Source organism: Talpa europaea, assembly GCF_964194135.1.
Source record: "Talpa europaea genome assembly, chromosome: 1".
Taxonomy (NCBI): domain Eukaryota; kingdom Metazoa; phylum Chordata; class Mammalia; order Eulipotyphla; family Talpidae; genus Talpa; species Talpa europaea.
In genome coordinates, this window is record NC_140073.1 from 117293000 (window position 1) to 117314343 (window position 21344).

The window sequence follows — 21344 nt, forward strand, 5'->3', positions numbered from 1 at the left end:
TGCACTGGAGTAACAGCAAATGCTTTTTTTTTTTTTTTAAAGATTAATTTATACAAGCACTGGGTACAGTCAGAACACGGGAGGGTGAGAGAATTCACCCAAGCCAGAGGGGAGAGCAGAGTAGGCAGACTGATGAAGTACACTGCTGAGGGGAGCAGCAGGCGGCAGGAGAGGTCTGCGCGCCATGTGGGACCCTCGCCCAGTGATCGAACTGGCACTGCAGAAGTTGCGGGCAGCTTCGCAACCCAGCGCTCAACCGCTGCGCCACCGAGGAGGCCCAGTAAATGCTTTTTAACCCAGTATTTCCTAAGTTAACTTTCACTGATCACATGGGAAGCTGTTTAAAAATAATGTTGTTTAATGTGAGTATAATGTCCATAATAACTAAACACTAGTGACTGTGCAATGCTATTTTCAGGTTGGCTTCTTTAAAAGACAGTACAAATCTATTCTACAAGAAGAAAACAGAAGAGACAGTTGGAGTTATGTGAACAGTAGAAATGATTAAAGACTTCTTTCAAATTGCGAAAACTAATAACAACCTCAGGGTAAAGAAAACGTTTTTATCAAAAAATGTGAATTTTGCTCAGACTTCTGTGTTATTCTTTTACTCATGATTCTGTGACATCTGTGTAAAGGTAAATGGAAAATCCAGGCAGTGATTATACTGGAGAAAAAAATAACTGCAAAGGTAATATTTAATATATCCAAAGATAAATTTTCAACTGTTTAAACAAAAACACTAAAGTATTCACTCCATTCAAGGTAATTCTTCTAAGATACCTTAAAATAATGCATCTAAATTTGTTTTGGACTTGAAATATTGTCATTTTAAAAGAAATTACTTACCATATGTCTTGCCTTGGTAACTGCATTGGGTGATGGTTCATTTGAGATTTGTTTGAAATATTTTCTAATGAATAAAGGAATCTTTATTTTAAAAGGTTTATTTAGTATTTTACAAATCATGGATGTTATCGAGAAAAATTTAGACCAAATTTATACAGTGGTTTGAGCTTAATGAGATTATTTATGTATAATACAGAAGTTTTTTTAAGAATATATGTTCATTTAGGTGCAAGTTCTCCTTTGATACACTTTTTATTAAGGATAACTAGGAGTAAATTCACACCAAAAAAACCTCTGAAACATTGTAAATATTGCACTTTAGCTGATATTTGAAATATAAATATACTGGCTTTATGTATAAAACATAACTGTACCTCACTAGCGATTTTTAAAAAGCAAAATTGCAAAGACCAGAATCTCATGTAAATTAGAATCTATAAAATATTTACAAGCAAATACACGTAAGAGTTCTCTTCATGGAAATGGAGAAGCAAAATTCACTGTAAAAGTACAGATTTACACCTGCTATGCATTTTTAAGTTCTTTTGTTCATTAATGAAGTAGTCTCATCTTTAATTTGCAAGTACAAAAGGCATTTATTCTTTTATGGTAATATTTATTTCATCAGAATTGTCCTATATTCTTGTCTTTATAATTTTGAAAATCTGCCTCTTATATGGTGACCAGTGGGGAGTCTGACTGTTAGGCAGACCGCTGTTGGTGGAGGCTTTTCCCTAACTCCTGAAAGTTGATGCATTTGGTGGCTGGAGTGACAAGTGCTCGATTTGTGAAGGTGTTTGAGAGCTTGAGTGGCAAAAACCAATCAGTGAGTTTGAAGGCTCTTAAACTCAGTGTCTCCACAGACAAAAAATCGAAAACTTTTCCTTAAAAAGCATCCATTAAAATATATGTCTCTCAGGAGAATGTATTGCACTATTGGTGGAAACCAAAACCAGTTCAGAACATCCTTGTCAGGTATGATCCCTGAGGAAATTTAAATGTGTTTCTTTTCCATTTCAGAAATTGCCAGATAGCATAGTTCTCTACTGGGCGAGATTTTTTCCCAGTTAGATATGAACTGTAACACTACCTGTATTTAAAATGGTAGGTTTTTAAAATTGTTAAGAAAATCAGCCATGCTCAACTTTAATATTCACAAAAAATTGGGTTTTTTTGCAAATCATATCTTTTTCAAAATATCTGTATAATTTTGAAATTTAGGTACCTTGTAATATTAACAAACCAAGAGTTACTGACAAGTGATGAATTCAAATCCTGGAAAATGAAAGAACCTTTGACTTTGGAATTCTCTACATTAAATATTGATATGTGATGATGATTAAATACCTTTCCTAAACCAGAATTTGTTTTTAAATCCTAGAAGCTAATTTTTAATATCAAAAATAGTGATTTTTAAACTATTACAATAGCTATGCCTGTGTTTTTTCATATTAAAATTCTAATCTACACATTTATCTTATAAACAATTACATGTTACTTTGGAATCATTCATTTCTTCCATGCTTCCTCCATAAAGATTGATAAGTCTTGGATGCAGTCTAGAAGAGAAAAGAATATAAATGATTATTTTGTCAACCTATTTTACATGCGTACATGTGTTAAGTATGACACACATCTATTTACAAATTTTTTTGTTAAAAAAATACAAATAATACAAAAATAAAATCTAATAGTAGCCAACGAACATGTATTCCATGGCAATGTATGAAATGGCTGCAATCTAGAAAAACAGAGGTCCTGATAAATCAGCCCTAGGGATTAGTACTATACATCTTTCTAAACCAACTTCCTTGATAATGTCATTCATTGTCTAGGCTACACAACTCACCCCTGCATTTTTTTCCATCCATTGAGTGAGTAGTCATGCTTACCAAGAATATGTCTGCCTATTCCTAAACCTGTTTCTACATATTGCTATTATTTAATTAAATAATATGTAAAGTTGTTTCTATGCAAAGTACGCTGAATGCTTTAGAAGACTTGATAAAAACAAACTGTTGAACATGAAGCATTCCTTATGTGTGAAAGAAAATTGTAAAACACTGGGGCATTAAATTGTAACTATCTGCTACTAGGACGATTTCACAAGATTTAAGATCTTTATCTGTATATATTCTAAGAAGAGGTACACTTTTTTGTGCATGTGTCTTTTTTATGCTTCCCTGATTTACTAATTAAAACAATCTAGCCAACTGGCTAACTTCATAGTGATAAGAAGGTGACTTATGCTTACCGCTGGCCACCTAAAATGGTGAAGTAATTAGACTTACCGAACGTGGACCTCTGATGCAACTTCCATTAAATCACCGTCTACATTCCAAGGGAAACTCAACTCTGAAGCAATTTCTTGTGGTCTATCTTCTTCGCCTGGATTGTGCCCACTGGTAGTATTCCTTGGGTGAACCTTTACTTCTTCAACAGTGTAAGTCTCAACAAATGGAAAATTGAACTAAATAAAACAAATGAAAGTTCACTGCTCTCTCTCTCTCTCGCAATATCAACACAAATGCAGATGTTTTTATGCTTTGAAACTTTACTCATGCCTAGGGGTTTCTTTTCAGGAAGGAAGTTTTGTTGGGTGATTTAGTAATTGGTAAATACATTTCTGACAAGTAATGTATATGCAATAAAATAAATTTTTCAATTAAAATATTGGTACAGAAGATTTATGTATTCCACTGACTTCATTAATTTGTGAATTAGTTTAGCTGATGTAAAGCTAACTGTAGTGTAAGGTTTAGAGATGGAATTTAAGAATCACCTATGTCCAAATTTACGAAAATGAAAAAGCTCAAGCCAAAGTAGTTTTCACAAACATTTGCCTGCTTCATCCTTACTTTTTAGGTTGCAAAAGTTGCAGGATAGTTGTGTTTAACTGTTAGCACTCTGGAATGGCACAAAGTAACCTTAAAATTTCAATTTTCTTATTGGTCTAAGAGAAATAATTCTTTTACTAAAGTTTATCAAATAGCTTTTTAGTAGAAGTATACAATAACTATTTCAGTTTATGTATGTGACCTGAGGTTTAGTCCTAATATGTTATAGCTTGACGTAAAAATTCTGAAATTTATTGAAGCTTGTAGGTTTACAGAAAGTTTTTGAAATTTGCTCTGTGAAACTGTAAAGACACTTCCTGGCCCTGGAGGATGCTCCCAAGTCCTTGGGACCTGAGACCAAAGGCTCCCCACCTTCATCAGCCTTCTCTAGGGCCACAGGCAAGGGAAGACTGGTCCCCAGGGACCAAGGCATGCCTCACTTTCTGTTCTGCAGCTGGAAACAACAATGGCACTGTCTGCAGAGACAGAAATGGGAGATATGCAATGGCTAACTCTGACCAAAGACACAGCTGCTAGTCCCTGGCTGCATACACTCATCTCATTTGTTCTCGCCCAACTACATCTAAACACATTTTATACTTGAAGAAGGTGTGAGATGCTAGGGTTTTACCTATATACCTCAAGACTCACCATATCAGACATTCACATATATCCAGGATCCATCTCCTACAAATTAGGTCTCTTTCAAACAAAGCCCATAAAACAAAATATAATCTGTCGCCACATGTTCTAGTTTTTAATAAAATCATGTTTCAGAAAGTGATATATTTTTAAACATAAATCAACAAATGGCAGGAAAAGCTGAAGGTCATAGCTTTAGAGGAAATTTGCTGCCATAAAATCAAGAAGGCTAAAAATCTCAAGTTTCACTACTTTCCATGTTATAAAACACCCTGGTATGTCATTTCATTTTTTAACTCACATTTCAATAAAACATTCCATTTTTTACTTTTTCTGTATGAAGAGCAACAATGACAAAAAGCATGTATACAACCACTCACCCCTAGCTAAAAACAGGCTAATATGCACTAATACTACTGATGGAAAAAAAAGATTAATAAATTAAGAAAACAAGGCTAGACTTGATGTCAACTCTTACAGAGTATCTCCTTCCATGATTAATACAGATTTGTAAATAAATAACAAACTTTACTATACCTGATTTTTAACACTGGCATATCTTTTCAGGTGTTTTATGAACTCTGGTCGAGAAGTGTTTCGTGCAACTATAAGAGCCATACTTCCATTATTTAATCTGAAATTATTTTAACAGTAAAAATTTCATTACAATATCACATCAAAAATTACTCCATTTCATTCCTCCTAACAGATATGCTTACTAGAAGCTTTGGGCGACATAAATCACATTAAATTTACCAAAAATTCTTAAACTGTACCTTGCTGTGTTATTTTTTAAAGGACACAGCTTTCAAATCAGTTATTTTTAGACAGCTGACTCCTCAGCAAGTTCTTACATTAAGAACTTAAACAAACTACTATGTATCCTAGTCACATATCAAGATAGAATTTAAAAATCTATTTACTTAGGAATTGTACATGTGAAACTATGTGCATTTTTAAAATGTTCTGTAAAATTGTTATACCATTTGTATTAACAAATAGTTCAACACTTTCCAAATCTAAAGTGACTTAAATATTTACTTATGTTAAGGTCTAGGTGACTTGGGACACTAAGTAAGTAAGTCAAAGTGGCCTTGGATGGATGCAATGGAGCAAAAAATGCTGCCAGTTGGGTTCATTTACATGACCGGGCATTTAATCTTAAGTAACTGGTTCAATACAAGAGACAGCAAATTTAGAGGTGTGATTTAGTCCCAAAAGGCCAGTCACAAATACATCTAGCTTTAGAAGGCATTGTACAGAAATACATGACTTCTATCTAGTTTTATTTCAGTGCAAATGTAAAGTTATTCCAAGAATAATGATGACATAAAAAAAATCTCCTTCTGTTTGATCAAAGATTAGAGATATGAGAGCTTGAAGATTTATTAGCCATTCATTTTATGTAAAAGAAAAATGAATATCCCAAGTTTAAGTGACTTATTAAAAAGCAAACAGAAAAGACAACAGGGACCAGAGTTCTTCCTTCCCAATCAATGCTCCCTTTACCCAGCAAGCCAGCCCCTCCCAACCAAAACAAACAGCAGCAAATGTTCAGGGTAGTGTTTTATGCATCCTTTACTTTTAAAGGTTGCTTAATTTTTACTCAAACATGAAAAATATTTTATGTCTGCTTTTCTATACTTTTTCCTAATTGAAATATACCCCATGTCTCTGGATCTATTCGAAATGTTTTATGTGATGGTGAGTTTAATCTTAGAATACTAATGTAAGCGTATTAGTTCTTATCAGCAATTTAAACAGATATTTTGAAGTAAATGAAACTTATCTGAGGAAAAATTATCTCTGGTATAATTATCCTGAATCACTCAGAAGGTACATTCATCTCTATCTCTGGTCAGCCAAGACTCAGTGTAAAGTCCTCTGCAAAAATAGGACCTTTGGTTGTGATCCATACAAAAGATCTCTAGTCATCCTTCTCTGAAAATTTCATCAATCTGATTAAATTTGGAGAGTAAGCACTGGACTTCCAGGCAAGCTGAGAGGGACTGTACTCAGAAGAGGCCACCTCCCGTGAAGGTCAGGGGGAGGGGGCTGAGATAAGCATTATCTAGTCATGTTGAACACAGCCCCTGATTCAGCTGCTAGCCAGCTCTTCACTTTCAGTGGGGTAGATTACATAAAGGAAGCACAACACTTGGATTTCTGAGGGTATGGTGGGGTGGGGGGCTGAGGGATGGATAATAAGGCTCAATTACTATATTACACAAGCTTCAGATATTGCTTTCTGGCATCTGGATTTTTAACATCAAAGTCTATAATCCCACTTTTTCATCTTTAACTTTGAATATTAAGCTCTATTGAGTCTGAATAATGGTACATATGACTGTTCTTCCCACATACCTTCATTTCCATTGCCAAGGAGAAATTTTGATTCTACCCAGTTTGCTAACAATCATTCTACAGGAAAGTTGAAAATCATCACTTAAATAGAGTTAAATAATCAGCAAAGTACAAAGTTATTTGTTCACTTCCAGCTAAAGTATCTAGATTTAACTATATAGTAATATTTATGATCCTTTCCTCTACTCTCTATAGGAGTGGGAGAGAAATATTTTTGGACCAATAATGGATATCTGCTTACTATTTACAATAGCTAAGCTTTGGAAACAACCCAAATGCCCAAAAATAGATGACTGGATCAAGAAGATGTGGTACATATACACCATGGAATATTACTCAGCATTCAAAAAAGATAAACACATGCAATTTGCAGCAACATGGATGGCGCTGGAAGGAATCATGCTCAGCGAAATAAGCCAGAAAGAAAAAGAAAAATACTGGATGGTCTCACTCAGAGCAGGAATCTAGAAAACCTAAATAAGGGACCAGGAAAAAGAATAACTATAGGAAAGAAAAAATCAAAATCAACAAACAACTATGAACCAGAGACACACTATGGAGGGGGGTGGCGGGGAAAGGAGGGATAGGGTCAAAATAAGGGGGTTGCAATTGTATGGGGAATATAAAAATAAAATTAAAAAAAATGGATAGCTGCTTAAAAAGAACATACAAGATACAGAATATCTTTTGTAGATTAAAAATGATATAAAATATAGATTTATTGTAAAGAAAATGTGGGCAATAGATTCACATGTACCACTATTCACATAAATATAACTGAAATGTTTCCTTTGCCTAAAGGTATAGGGTATACTTAAATATCCCTTAGCATGAAAAGCATATGTATGTCTGCACTAAAACTAGAAAATAGAGATAGTCGTAAGAAATATCAAAATTGAATATAGTGTTCTCAACAACTGGTAAACATAAAGTAGGTCTAGTAGGCATAACATAATAAAACATCAATAAAATTCAAGGAATATTATTTTAGCCACAGTGATACTGAAAGATCAGAATTGTCAGTTTTTCTAGTTTAAAAGTTGTTCTCAACCTGCTCTGAAGACAAATCCTTTAGAATCTCTTTTTAAACAAAGACAGATTACCTCCACATAAAATTCTGTATAGACAAGAGATAGGGTGGCATGCTGAAGAAAAATGGGGGTTATAGCAAAGTAAGAAGGATTCAATAAAAATGCTCACTAACCTGGTATTAGGTGCCAAGCCTCTAGGTGCCACCGAGCACAGGCAAGGGATTGCCATAATGCTGACATTCAAGAACTGCCCCCGGATCACTCGCCAGTGACCATTACAGTCTATAGGTAATGAAGATGTCAATTATTTTCACTCACAAAAGCAAAATTCAATAAAGCCTGACTCAGTTCTCCAAGAGATAGTTTTAGACTTACCAGATTTGGGAGATCCCTGTGCCTCCCTAAAACAAAAAATGCAAAAAAAAAAAAAAAACAAAACACATCATACATGGAAGTAGCATCCATTAAATATGAGAAAATTAGAGAACCCAATATCATATATTTCAAATATTTTCTTAGAAAGTAGGCAAAGTCTGTGAATCTTATAACGTGTTGATTTATTTATGGTATTATTAGTAACATTGACTATAATATTAGAGTACTTCCATTGTGTGGCTTTGTATGCCACAGAAGACTAAAATACTCATGAAGACAGAAACTATAGGTTTTATTTATCTTGCTATTTCACTGACTCATTGTATTCCGAGCACCTGTGTAAAGCAGGAACTAAGTAAATACTTGTTGGATGAGTCAGTGGAGTAAATGGTTGTTTCTGAAGTCAGAAGAAGAACTACATGGCCTGCTTGATTCTGCAGGATTCCACAATTCCATATTCCTGGCTAATATGTTAGAAAAACAAAGATCACAAGTCTAATGGTTATATCAAATTTTATGCTTTAAGGAAAGAGGCAGATATGTATAGATTACATTGAGGATTTTACCTACCTTTCTTGTAAATCCTGAGAACTATTAAGTGGTAAAAATGATATTTCACAGTCTTCTGGCCTAAAATATAATAAAATTTATAATTAATAGAGAGAGCTTGCCATTTGCAACATGAATGGAACTTGAGGCGATTATGGTAAGTGAAATAACACAGACGGAGAAAGACAAATATTGTATGGTTTCACTCATAGGTGGGAGAAAAACAAAAGAAAAGAGAAAACAAAGCTTAGACTGTGGTTACCAGAGGGGAAAAGGGTTGGGGAACAGGCAAAATGAGTTAAGGGGGTCAATTGCATGTTGATGAATGGAAACTAGACTTTTGGTGGTGATGGTAATGTAGTGTTTACAGTTATCAAAGTATCCCCTGAAACTTATGTAATGCTATAAACAAATAAAAATAGTACTTTAATTGAAACAAATAAAAACAGTCATTGACTCTATGAAATTTTTGGTTTAAGAACATCTTACTTAAGTTTTGCCAAAGCCTTAATTACAGCAAAATCCCTCCGCTGGTTAGGGGACATCCATCGATGCTTTTCTGCCAGGGCCAAGGTTCTTCCACCAAAGCCAAACATGGCTGAGAACCCAAATCGAAGAAGATTGCCAGTGGTGCTGAAGGTACAGACATCGACTGGTTGCACGTGCCCTTCAATATTAGACTAAATGTTAGTCAGGTAGTGCAGGAGGGCCAGAAATGGCATGCAGAAGAGCACATGTAATTTCAGAAGAATATCTCAAGCTACTTTATGCAATAATGAATATCCTTGCTTTTTCTTCACCCCTCTTTACCTACACCACTCCAATTGCCATCTGGAAGTTTTTCAGGTACTAAGCAAAGAAACAAAGCAATTATGGCAGCTTACTGCTATTCCATATAAAGCATGCTTCAAAATGTGAACGTGAAATAGATCTGCAAAGTAAACTTAAATATAAACAATTTTCCACTGCATTTTACCTAAGCTTACATACTAAACATCAAGTAGGATAATAAAAGTTCTACTGGACAGGCACCAGCTGAAAAGGTTTTTGTGGGTTTTTTTTTTTTCCTTTTGATAATTCTAACCCTTGGATCTTGGCCACTAAAATTACATTATACTTCAATAGTACACACATTTTTTCATGATCTAGCTATAAAACAGTGATATTCAACATCATTACAATAGTTTTTCCACCGAGATTAAGGAAAACTTTATTGCTAATAGAGCCTAAAATCTAAGAACACAGCATCCCAAAGAGTGAAGCTTTGTCCTATTAACTTTTGGGTTTCAGTCAAACATTTCTCTGCTGTGTGAGACAAAGAATCTCTCTTTCCTTAGACAAGTCTGACAGAAAATAGTCTCCTTATACAAATAAAAACTTGAACATGAACTCCTTTGAAGAATTCTTACCCATTATAATGTGCAAAGTTGCAGTTACCACATGAGGAATTCCATGAAGTGAATGTGCCAATACATTAGTGGAGCCTGCAAATCAATTTAAAACACGTGCAGTCAACACACTCCATATTTTATTTATTTTTTTAAGATTTATTTATTAATGCATACAAGACCTTGGGGTGTAGGCCAGAGATGTGGGAGTGGGGGAGTGAAATAATTTACCAGAGACAGAGTGGGGAACAGAACAGGCAGACTGCGTGAAATACTCTGCTGAGGGGAACAGTGGGTGAGTCAGGAGAGGTCTGTTGGGCCATGTGGGTTGCACTCATGCCGGGATTGAACTCATGCTGCAGGGCTTTGGATTGCTTCATAGTGTGGTGCTTAACCCTTCACCACCAGGGAGGCCCAATACACTCTATATTTTAAATTAAACATTTGTTACTTTGTACAAATGTCACTGTATAAATGGCAGATGAAATTTAATGGAAATCTTATTAACATTAAATGGTTCCCGAATCATGGTTAATTTTTAAATAACTTAAAAGTTAGGAAATAGTTTATAATATCTAGTTTGCAGTTCTCACCAGGAATGTCTACTTTTCTCCCTCCTACCCCCAAAATTCTAGCTATATCAAAGTCTACTCCATCCTTATAAATGGGCTTCCACTGCTATACCAAAATGAGCACCAACAGAAGAGTGGCTCTGGAGAGCAGAGATAGACAAGTGGAGACAAAAAAGACCCAAATAACTAAAAAAAAAAAAATTCCCTAAGCACTATTAATACAATGACATGCTTTAAGTACAATTTAGAAATTTTGCTATAACCGTTCATCTAGTTATGGATGCTATTACCTGAAAAATGGTATCCTAAATGCAAAAGGTAACTCTACAGCATCTACTATTGTATATAAATCTGTATCGAGACTATGGCACTTTTATTTTCATAATCATTAGAAGTTAATGAATTTTTTGACCAGCATACAGAGGGAAAGAGCCCTCTCAAGTTAGGCCCCTATAATATTTGTGTCTGAGATCTTGGGTAAAGGGACAAATATCAGGGGTCTCTGCAATTGTTAGGAGATATAAAGGGTTTAAAAATTAAAACTACAATTTTTCTTAACTTAGAGAATGAGAAAGAAGTCCCATAAAGGCAGGATCTGGGAAAGGGTGTGACATGTACCACCCCTATCATGGATTGATTTATTAGGCACATTCCCATGTGGTCACACATAACCTACTATTCAGTTTGTGTGACTTTCGACTGGTAGGTGCTAGGGTTACTCAGTTGGAAAAGCTAAAGCAATTTAGATATTACCAACCAAGACTGTCATTAAAATAATATTCATAAGGGACCTATCTAAGCATTAATCTTTCAGACCTCTAGTAACACCAACACAAACGTAAATTTACACTAGCAAATTTGATAGCTGGTCAGCACTATTTACAATAGCTAAGCTTTGGAAACAACCCAAAAATGCCCAAAAATAGATGACTGGATCAAGAAGATGTGGTACATATATATCATGGAATGTTACTCAAAATCACAAAAGATAGACTCATGCAATTTGCAGCAACATGGATGGCGCTAGAAGGGATCATGCTCAGCGAAATAAGCCAGAAAGAAAAAGAAAAATACCGGATGGTCTCACTCATAGCAGGAATTTAGAAAACCTAAATAAGGGACCAGGAAAAAGACTAATTATAATAAAGTAAAAATCAAAATCAACAAGCAACTATAAACCAGAGGCACACTTGAGGGTGTGGGGAAGAGGAAGGATGAAGGTCAAAATAAGGGGGCGGTGCAATTGTATGGGGAATATAACCAAAATGAAAATGCATACATTTGTGCAAAAATGAAAAATGATGTAAGAATAATATATTTTAAAAATAAAAAATTTTATAGCTGGTACCCATGGATTCGTAGAAAAGGAAGTTATGTTCTGATTCTTGTTTCTCAGAAAACAGTCTACAACCTAGCCCCAATAGCAACAGCAGGGTGCTTAATACTGTATTGACAGCAACAGATGCCTCTTCAGACCTACTGGGTCAGAGTCTGCATTTTGGAAGATGTGCAGTTTACAGTGTATACACAATAACTTGGAGACGTACTCTTAGAATGTGTGATGCAGGAATCAGCAGCATCAGTGTTACCTGGTTCTTGTTAAAAATTCACATTTTAGTTCCACCTCCAACCCACTGCATTGGAATGTCCAGGTGTAGAAGGGCCATGTTTTGGCAAGTTCTCAAAGTGATTTACTTCCACCCTAAGGTTTGTAAACAAGTGGTCCAGAAACCAGTTCTTAAACGGATCTTTACCCAGGAGTCAATTATCTAGGCCCTTGAAGTTATTCACTGACCCCCTGTGGTCTGCCTGCCCTTTGGCCATCTAATTCTAATTAATCTGGAATGGGTGGAAAAAAGAGAGGAAACAAATCAATCTATCTTTTTTCCCAATCAGATTTATGGTAAAGGTTTAAAAGGAGGTCACACAATTAGAGAGATATTTAGGATGACCGATGGATTACAGTAGTCCATGAAGCACACTTCCCCCATTACCATGGTTAATCAGAGTAGATCATAAAAGCAGTGCTCCAGAAACGCTAGTTATAAAAATAATGTAATGTTGTCATGTGCAACAGACAATAACATATCATGACTCCAGAAAATAAAGCTCTTTTATCCCCTGCAAGTCTGAAGTATGCACTAGTATGCCCAAGCACAAATTCTTCCAGAATGATGGCTTTTTTATTTTTGCATCTTCTCAGGCTTTGCAACTTTGCAGACTGCCCTTAATTCTCTGAAACTTGGCAGTGAAAATAAACATGACCACACATCAGAAAATTATTTTACTCATCTATTCTGAGAAATATGTATCATCGTCTTTAAGCAGTCTTTTACATTCTGAAATAAAAAGTTCCTGAGGAAAATGGATGTTAAATTGTAAAACTTGATCGCTCAATATTTTTGTTGGGATAAACTAACAGATCACAGTTTTTGTTTAAGGAAATTGTACTCTATTTGCGAAGATGTCTACATGCCAAAAGAACATGCTGCTCACATAAGCAACTATGTAATTTTAGCATCCTTCCCAAAGCTATAAATGTTCTACCTCAAGGTAAACATTTTAATTAGCTTGAAAAGTTATTTTTCTTAATGCTACCAGCAACTTTGCTCACCTTCCACCTCCCAGACCTGCTAAAATGTGCCAAGTACAAGGAGTAGGGCAGAAGTAGCTTTTCATGTGAAGCATGACTGATGGAAGGTCTCAGGCAGCAACAACAGAGGCAAAAAGAAAGAAAGAAAAAAAATTGTCCTTGGAAGTGCAAGCACTTCTGCAGAACAATTAACTTAATTAACTAGACACCATGAATATTCATAAGGCCGTTAATGTCTCCCACATCCAAACAGATAAATGTGATGTAATGACTTCCTAGTCAAGCATATCTAAAATTCTCATGAAAACTGCACCTACACTTTGGTTCTTTGCCTGAAATATCATAGAAATTAACAGTCCCTTGGCAATATTTTATTCTGCCCAAATTAATTGGAAAGCATGAATTTATTTATGTGAACTCTACAGGAATATATGGTTCACACCATCAGTATGTGGATTGAGCCTTGTTTTACAACAACTGGATTGCTTTTTTATTTTTATGTCCTCTCAGGCTTTTTTCCCTAGCCTCCTCCTCAACACCCTTTTAATCGGAATCTCAGTATAGTTCCTTAGCACCAGTTCCCATAGCAACAAACACCATTGCTAATGGCCAGCAGTTCAAATACAGGCTTCCCCACATCTGATCCATTTGAGTCTGACCATAATTCAGCAGCTTAGTCTGTTGGCTCAGTGGAATAATTTACTAAACACTCTCCCTCTGGGTGTCTCTCTCCAGGAGGTAAATGGCTTCAAAGGCAGACTGTCTTCTATGTTCAGATGGGAACTTCCTGCTTAGCTCTCATTCCAATTCTGTGACTATCAAAGCATTGACTAGGCATAGAGTCCTCATCTTAGTACATCCTGCACACAACTTCCTCCTTATTTATATGGAATCAATAAGCTGGGATACATCATCCAGAGTTTTCACAACAGGCTATATTTGTTAAAGAAAAGTATCCAAATGGCATTTCTGCTAATATCCAGTGTTTTTAAAATATGCTTTCAAAATCAGAGATATGCTTAACCATTGGTATGATGATAAAATTCAATGCTATTCCTCTGTAAAATCTGAGTTACTTTTTTTTCTAGGTGCATTGTAATAAGCATAGGTTTATTGTGTGTTTTTTTTTTAAAGATTTATTTATACAAGAAGTGCAGGAGGATGAGAGAATTCGCCAGAGCAGGCAGACCAACAAAGTACACTGCTGCGGGCGGCAGAAGAGGTCTGTGCGCCATGTGGGACATTCGTCCGGCAGCTGGGGATTGAACCGGCGCTGCAGAGGCTGTGGACAGCTTTGCAGCCCAGCACTCTAACCCCTGCGCCGCCTAGGGGAGGCCCTATTGTGTGTATTTTTAATCAGCTGAAGATATCGGCTTAATGAAACCAAACACTTTTCTCCACCCAGCTGTGGGTTCTTGCTTCCATGTTCACAGGCTCATGATGAGCTCCCCTACTTTTCTCCATCATCATCAGTTTCTTCAACATCTTACCTCCATCATCAGTTCTTTCAACGTCTTACAAAGAACGTTTACTAAGACCTGGTCTCATATTTTAAGTTCTTTTGTTGGGAGGGGGGAAGGGGGAAGGGAGTAGGGGAAACAGACAAGGGAAGGGTGGGGAGGGGAGAGGGGAGGGGAAGGGGACACACAAGGAAAGAAGAGTGAACATAACTGAATTACACCACTAAGGGGAGCAGTGGGCAAGAGGAGAGGCCCCCTGCACCTTACGTGGGGTTGGCTCCCTGGGCCGGGTCTCGAACTCAGGCCGTAGCAGCAGTGGTAGCACTGAGCCTTAACCCACTAGGGAGGCCCTTTTCTCTACCTGGCTTTATGGGCTACTAGCACTACTGGAGGGAGCGCGTCTGCTTTGGCAATGGTGAAGTGATTAAACACCTCATAAACCCTGCATCCGCAGGTGTAGCCCATGTCCTGAGAGAGCAGTAAACAACGCGGCCTGGTGTCTGCACATTGGTGAACCTGCACTCAAGTGGGCCTCAAGTTTACAGTCCGTGCGGCCCGTATGAGTTACATTTTTTTAAGATAAGCATAACCACCCGTTTTTGTAGCTAACCAGTGTGCATGTTAAACGCATGCTCATGGGGACACACATCCCCGCACTTTAGATGCATGGCAGTGAGTGAGTGACCTCAGGAGCATCAGACTAATGAAGACCAACATTGACCTAAGCACATCCACTCTGCAGGAAGGGAAATGCTCAAAATTTCACCATTCTAGACAGAGCTAATACAAGGACACAGGCCACAGAGCTGTGCCAAAATGTGTCTTTCTTTTTTCTTTTTGAGTTGGGATTATTTTGTTCTCTTCTACTTAAAGTCTATTATAGTGTTTTCTCTATAAGTATTACAGTGATCTGCATATATTTAAACATTCATCTTCCTTTAAATCCTTGCTTCAGAAAAATACTATACTCTAAAAGGGTATTTGCAGGGCCTCCCTGGTGGCACAAAGGGTTAAAGCACCACACTATGAAGCAATCCTCGGCCTTGGCCTCAGCAGCATGAGTTCTATCCCCAGCTGGCCAGGAAGCAACCCACATGGAAAGGCGGACATCTTCTGTCTTATCCTCTGCTCCCCTCAGCAGCGTATTTCAGTAGTCTGCCTGTTCTCTTCCCACTCTATGATGAATCATCTCACCACCCCCACCCCACCCCACCCCCATCCCCCACCCCCCCCCATCTCTGGCCTGCACCCCCAGCTCTTGTATGCATAAATAAATATTTTGTAAAAGGGTATTTGCATATCCTGTGTTTTTAAAAATTTAACAATAAATAGTATGCTGAAACTCATTAATGTGTGTATTATTTTCTCTTTCCAAAGGGAACATATCTTTTTTTTTTTTTTGGCTTTTCTTATATTGATAACAATGTGTGATGTTTTTAAAATGAAAAGAAATAATCACATTCTTTCACTATTGTTTGCTTAAATAAGGAGGAGTGACTTGTGAAACACCATAAACTTGCAAAAGCTGTTTTCCTCTTTTCTGGCCACAGTGTTGCTCTAAGTTCTCTCTGGAGCTGAGGGCCTTCTGTCCTACTCCACTCCCCACTTCAGGAATCCCCCTAGTTTCAGAGCAGGGAGTGCCCTTGCTCTGAAACTCCTAATGTTCCCAGCTTACCAAATACAAGTCAGACACTGTCTTGTGGCAGCCAGCAGTTACCATGGTTTGGGCCTACTGTGATGTCATTATCACCCAACAAACCAACTATTTTCTGTTCCTCAATACTCCTGGGTTTTGCCTTCGCATTTATTACTTTTGCATCCAAGAAAATACACTCATTCTCTTCAGGCTAGCTCCTAGCCATCTTTAGGCCTAACTCAAGTGCTATTTGCTTTATAATGTCTTCTTCACATTTGTTCGTTTGGTCAACTTTGACCATTTACTGTGCCACCTTCTATTCTAGCTGCTGGAGACACAGTAGTAAATAAAAGGACACACTGCCCAGCCCTTAAGAAGCTCACCCTCCAGTGCACTAACACTCCCAGTGAGGAGGAGTCCCTCTGGCATTTTCCAAGTTATCTGTTTGTACTTTGATTTTAGGAATCCCACATTTTACCCCATATAAAATCATAAGCAACTTGACTGGGATGGCCCTCTTTTGAGATTTCATACCTGGGTGATCTTTCTAACTTTATGGGAAGGTAAAATAATAACAATCCCATTTATTGATTGCTACACTATGTATTAAACTACACTATATATATGTATTAAACACTCTGCACATACCATCTAATTTAATACTACAATAATGTTGCAGTAAAGTACATAGTATATATGTATATTATATTACCTCACTTTTATGGATTAGGAAAATGAGGCTCAGAGAAAATCAAATAATTTGTCCACAGCCCACATTTACAAGTGGAGATGCCAAACTTTGGTCTTTCAGACTCAAAGTCTGGGCATTTAACTCTGTGCACTGTCTAGCTTAGGAACTGAGTCAGGACAAGATAGGAAGAGAAATTCCACTAACAGTCCACGGCCATTCATTCCCTTGCCTGCTGGTATCACGCCGAGGGGAAGTTGCGCTCGGACAGGAGTCAGGATGTGGTCTGTTTCCATCCCTGCATTCCTCTGGGCTCTAAGGAGCAAAGCATGAGCTACTTCACTGGCAGATCCATCTCCACCAACACAGACGACACTAGAAAGAAGAAATTAAGTATAAGGTTGCAGAACTTCAAAATAATTGGTAATAATTCACAACATCTAGGATTCAAAATATTAGTCTTACATGTCCACGACTATTCACGTACACTTTCAAAGACTGTAGTATGTGTCAGTGACTAAGAAGACATCAGTACTAACCTGGCAAGACTTACTTCACAAATACACTGGGATAATACCACAGACTTACAATACTTTTAAATGGGTTGAGGCATGAAGACATCTGCATTTGTTAACTCACATCTGACCTGCATTTTGCTCTGTGAATATTCACATATTCTCACTTTGCTTATGTTAATAATAGTCATATGCAATTCATTTAACTAGTGTAAGCCAGTCATAAAATCCTAATTTTCAGTAGAGTACAGATAAGACAGCAATAAAAATCATATAAAAATATGAAACCTTAATTTAAGAAACTCATAATTATCATTAGTATATGAGTAGAGTAATTTCAAACCTGAACTGGTTTTCATCTCCTGGACACGACTGCTATATGGCATGTTTAAAATTAGTGTTAATACCCATTGACCCTAGACAGTATTGCTAATATTTTGTTTAAGTCAATTATAGGCATGGTGAGGATGGGATTCTTTAAAAGTAATATATAAAAAAACAAATTTGTTTTTTAATCATTTATATTTAAAAGATGCAAAGTAATCTTAAATATCAAAATATCAGTAATGTACACAAAATGGAACATTTTACATTACTGGAAACAGGTGCCACACAATTCAGGGTCCATAGGGCCCAGCAGGAACAGAAGAGTGTGCTCAGTGCACAGGAGAGCCCCCAGCTTCCTCACTTACCAAGAAGGCAGGCCAGGGGGATCCATCTTCCGATATTTCTAGAGAAATCACATATCCTAAATTTTGGACGAGTCTCCTAATTTTAAATACTAGAAACTAACATTTGATATATTAAAAACAAAAAAGGTGTGCCAAGGGCCATAATCAAAAGGGGTTACTGGGTCCCTTGTTTAGGAAGTCCCAGAGGGTGGTGAATCTAGAGGTGGGGGGTACTTTTTCCATTAGCTCCCTCCACCTTCCTCTTAGCCTCCTGGCCACCTGCACCTGGGTAAGGTTCAGTCCAAAGACTCCATAAGTTAGAACAGACTCCAGCACATGGGCTATGACGGGAATCATTTTTGGCCAGGAGCATCCTTTAATATCTGATTCCAGGGGTTCACAACGTGGCCAGTGATTCAGAGAAAAAGAGGGCCAACTTTATGTAAGCTGATAGGCTGGCTCTTTTCTACTAAATGCTCAGAATTCTAAGGGGGAGGAAAAGGAGTCAAAACGGGGGAAGGAAGATCACAAGGGACTGTGGTGGTAGATCACGGGTGCTATGGGCTATGGTGATGGGAGAACTAGGGGGACTGCACCTGAGGGGAGAAATCAACCACCACCCAAAAATTAACAACAATGTAAACACAATTCTTTTTAAATCCTCAGAATTCTGTGAAATAGGTGTTTGTCTTATCTTTTTAATGGGGAACCCAAGGTTCGATTTGAACCTAGCTGTACAACTTAAAAATTTCTTCAAAGCAGATGTCCAAACATTCTATGAACTTAATTTTTTTTAAAGGAATCACATTTTTTCAAAATATTTATTTATTTATTTATTTGTTTATTTATTTATACAAGCACTGGGTACAGTCAGAAGCGTGGGAGGGTGAGAGAATTCACCAGAGCCAGAGTGGGGAGCAGAACAGTCAGACTGACGAAATACGCTACTGAGTGGAGCAGCAGGTGAGACAGGAGAGGTCTGCCACGCCATGTGGGACCTTCACTGGCAGTCAGGGATCGAACTGGCGCTGCAGAGGCTGCAGGCAGCTTCACAGCCCAGCGCTCAACCGCTGCACCACTGGGGAGGCCCTCTATGAACTTAATTTTAACGCCCAGATCCACATCTGTCTGTGTGCTGAGGTGTGCGAGATATAAAAGGACTACATAAAATCATCCCACCAAGCATCTAACTTAGCACAGAGGAACTTAATTTCCATAGAAGATGGCAACCCAATCCCCAGATCCTGCATCTAGTTACAGCAAAGTGAACCTGTCAAACACACTGTTGGAATTAATAGCGGTGGCATTTCTGTGAACATGCTCTTCTACAAAAATCTTTGAAAGTTTGTCATAACACAGTCTGTTAAATATTTTGAAACTATAATGAATGAAGATAATTAGAATAAATAAAGTAACATCTAGTGAATAATGACTATGTTCCAGGTGCTGGTCTCAGTACTTTGCATGTATTGACTTATTTAATTTGAACAGTAACTGCACAGAGTAAGATAATTTTACCCTCAATTTAAAGATTAAGAAATTAAGGCATATAAAGATTAAGTAACTTTTCCAAGGTAATGAAGTAATAAAATTTGAGTCTGAAACCAGAAAATTTCTTTTTAGACTGCACTACCATTAAACCTAGTATATTCTCTTCCTAAAACCAATGTGGAACTGAATGAGTTAGAAAGGAATATATTTATTTTGATAACTCCTAGATCATTAAGATTGCCTCCCCACTTAGTTACCTAGAAACTGTACTTAATATATAAACATATCACAAGTCTGATACTAAAAGAAAAAACAAAAATCAACCTTTTAAAACTGAGGGTTACTCTAAAACATAAACCTTCGAGTAACTAATTATTTACGTGTGATACCACTTATGTTTTTAGGATAAAAAAAAAATCTTAGTGTGACCCCATGTAGAATGATTCTGCCTAGAAAAGTACAACTGGGGGAACTTATATCCTACCTGTAGTGAAAAGTGATAATACATTTTTAAATGGGTATTTTTGTATTTGGGTAAAGTATCTGACTATCAACCAATATCATCTTTGAAATGTTTAATATTACTGAGGTTTTGATTTAGACTTTATTTTTTAAAAAAGATAATTTTTAAAACCTTAGTAGCTAATATCACAGTCACTGTGCTCAATGTTAGTCCAATAATATAAAGGTAGGTTTTTGTAGGTCTAGTTAATGGTGAAATTAACAGTAATGTTACCAATTGAAATTTAAGAACCATGAAACAAAGTTTTAAGTGTATTTAAAATTGCATCAGAAGTATAAGTCAGCTTAACCATATTCACATTCATAAATTCAACTGCTTCTAATGTATGTACCTGATATTAATCTTTATTTGCCTATATAGAACTTCATATTCATAACCGGTATAAATAGGGGACAATATGGGAACTTAAGCTCCTAAAAATTCTAGCAATGGATCTGAGAGTGTTTGCTAGGACTCACTGGAGGTAACCAGCTGTCACAAGTATGGATATTCTGTCCCTATTGCATTTAGAAATATGTCACGTTGTATCTTTCAAGGAAACATGTGTAATTGTTAAAAAAACTCCAAAATCTGATAACAATAATAATTCAATAATCTGATAATTCAATAATTCAATAATTCAAAATCTGATAACAACAATAATAATTCAATAATCTTGAACATTATTTTTCAAATACTATTGCTTCACTGAAAATTACACCATTTTCTTGGATCTTAACTTCTCTGGTTCTGTGTTTAAAATGCTTTAGGTGATTTCCTAATGATTGCTTATTAATATTTCTGCTGGAGAAAGCCAGAGATGTTCCCGGCTCAAGTTCTTGAAGGTTATTATAAGCCCCTTTTTCATCAAAATACCAAGATACTTGTGGATACTGTACCCATCCTTGAATCCTCTGTGTGTGTGTGTGTGTGTGTGTGTGTGTTTTGAAGTCATTCCGTAAATAGGCTCAGAAAGAAGGAATTAAAGAGCAGAGAGCATTCCATTTTCAAGCAATTCTACTACTTAGAGAATTGTTCTTTTGTAGCACTAAAGACACTGTTTTCATTGTTCTTCTCATATACCTCTCTATGCAATTCTAAACAGAGCAATTTAAAATTACCACTTTATGAAATCAGTAATCCCAACCACCATTATCAAGTCTTACTGGAAAAACAAAGCC

The 21344-nt window shown here is 36.7% G+C and overlaps 2 protein-coding genes across 4 annotated transcripts in view; one reads left to right on the plus strand and one right to left on the minus strand.

Annotated features, from left to right (window-relative positions):
• ITGA4 (integrin subunit alpha 4) overlaps positions 1-617 on the plus strand; it is a gene marked incomplete at its 5' end in the record, with an annotated part of 82180 nt that extends 81563 nt beyond the window's left edge. Inside the window, one exon of the mRNA XM_084242177.1 lies at positions 419-617. Within this exon, the coding sequence (XP_084098303.1) occupies positions 419-508 (90 nt within the window). The 3' untranslated portion in view covers positions 509-617. The remainder of the gene's footprint in view (positions 1-418) is intronic.
• A 1709-nt stretch (positions 618-2326) lies between these two features.
• The window catches only part of CERKL (CERK like autophagy regulator), a gene marked incomplete at both ends in the record, with an annotated part of 109785 nt that continues 90767 nt past the window's right edge, over positions 2327-21344 (minus strand). For 2 of the 3 annotated variants that reach the window (XM_084228867.1, XM_084228866.1), the window contains 8 exons: positions 2327-2408; positions 3141-3319; positions 4866-4962; positions 7897-8005; positions 8099-8124; positions 8669-8728; positions 9137-9314; positions 10057-10131. In XM_084228867.1, coding sequence (XP_084084993.1) covers positions 2327-2408; positions 3141-3319; positions 4866-4962; positions 7897-8005; positions 8099-8124; positions 8669-8728; positions 9137-9314; positions 10057-10131 — 806 coding nt within the window. Of the gene's footprint in view, positions 2409-3140; positions 3320-4865; positions 4963-7896; positions 8006-8098; positions 8125-8668; positions 8729-9136; positions 9315-10056; positions 10132-17216; positions 17360-21344 lie in introns of all 3 variants that reach the window. The other variant, XM_084228865.1, reaches the window with a different exon arrangement.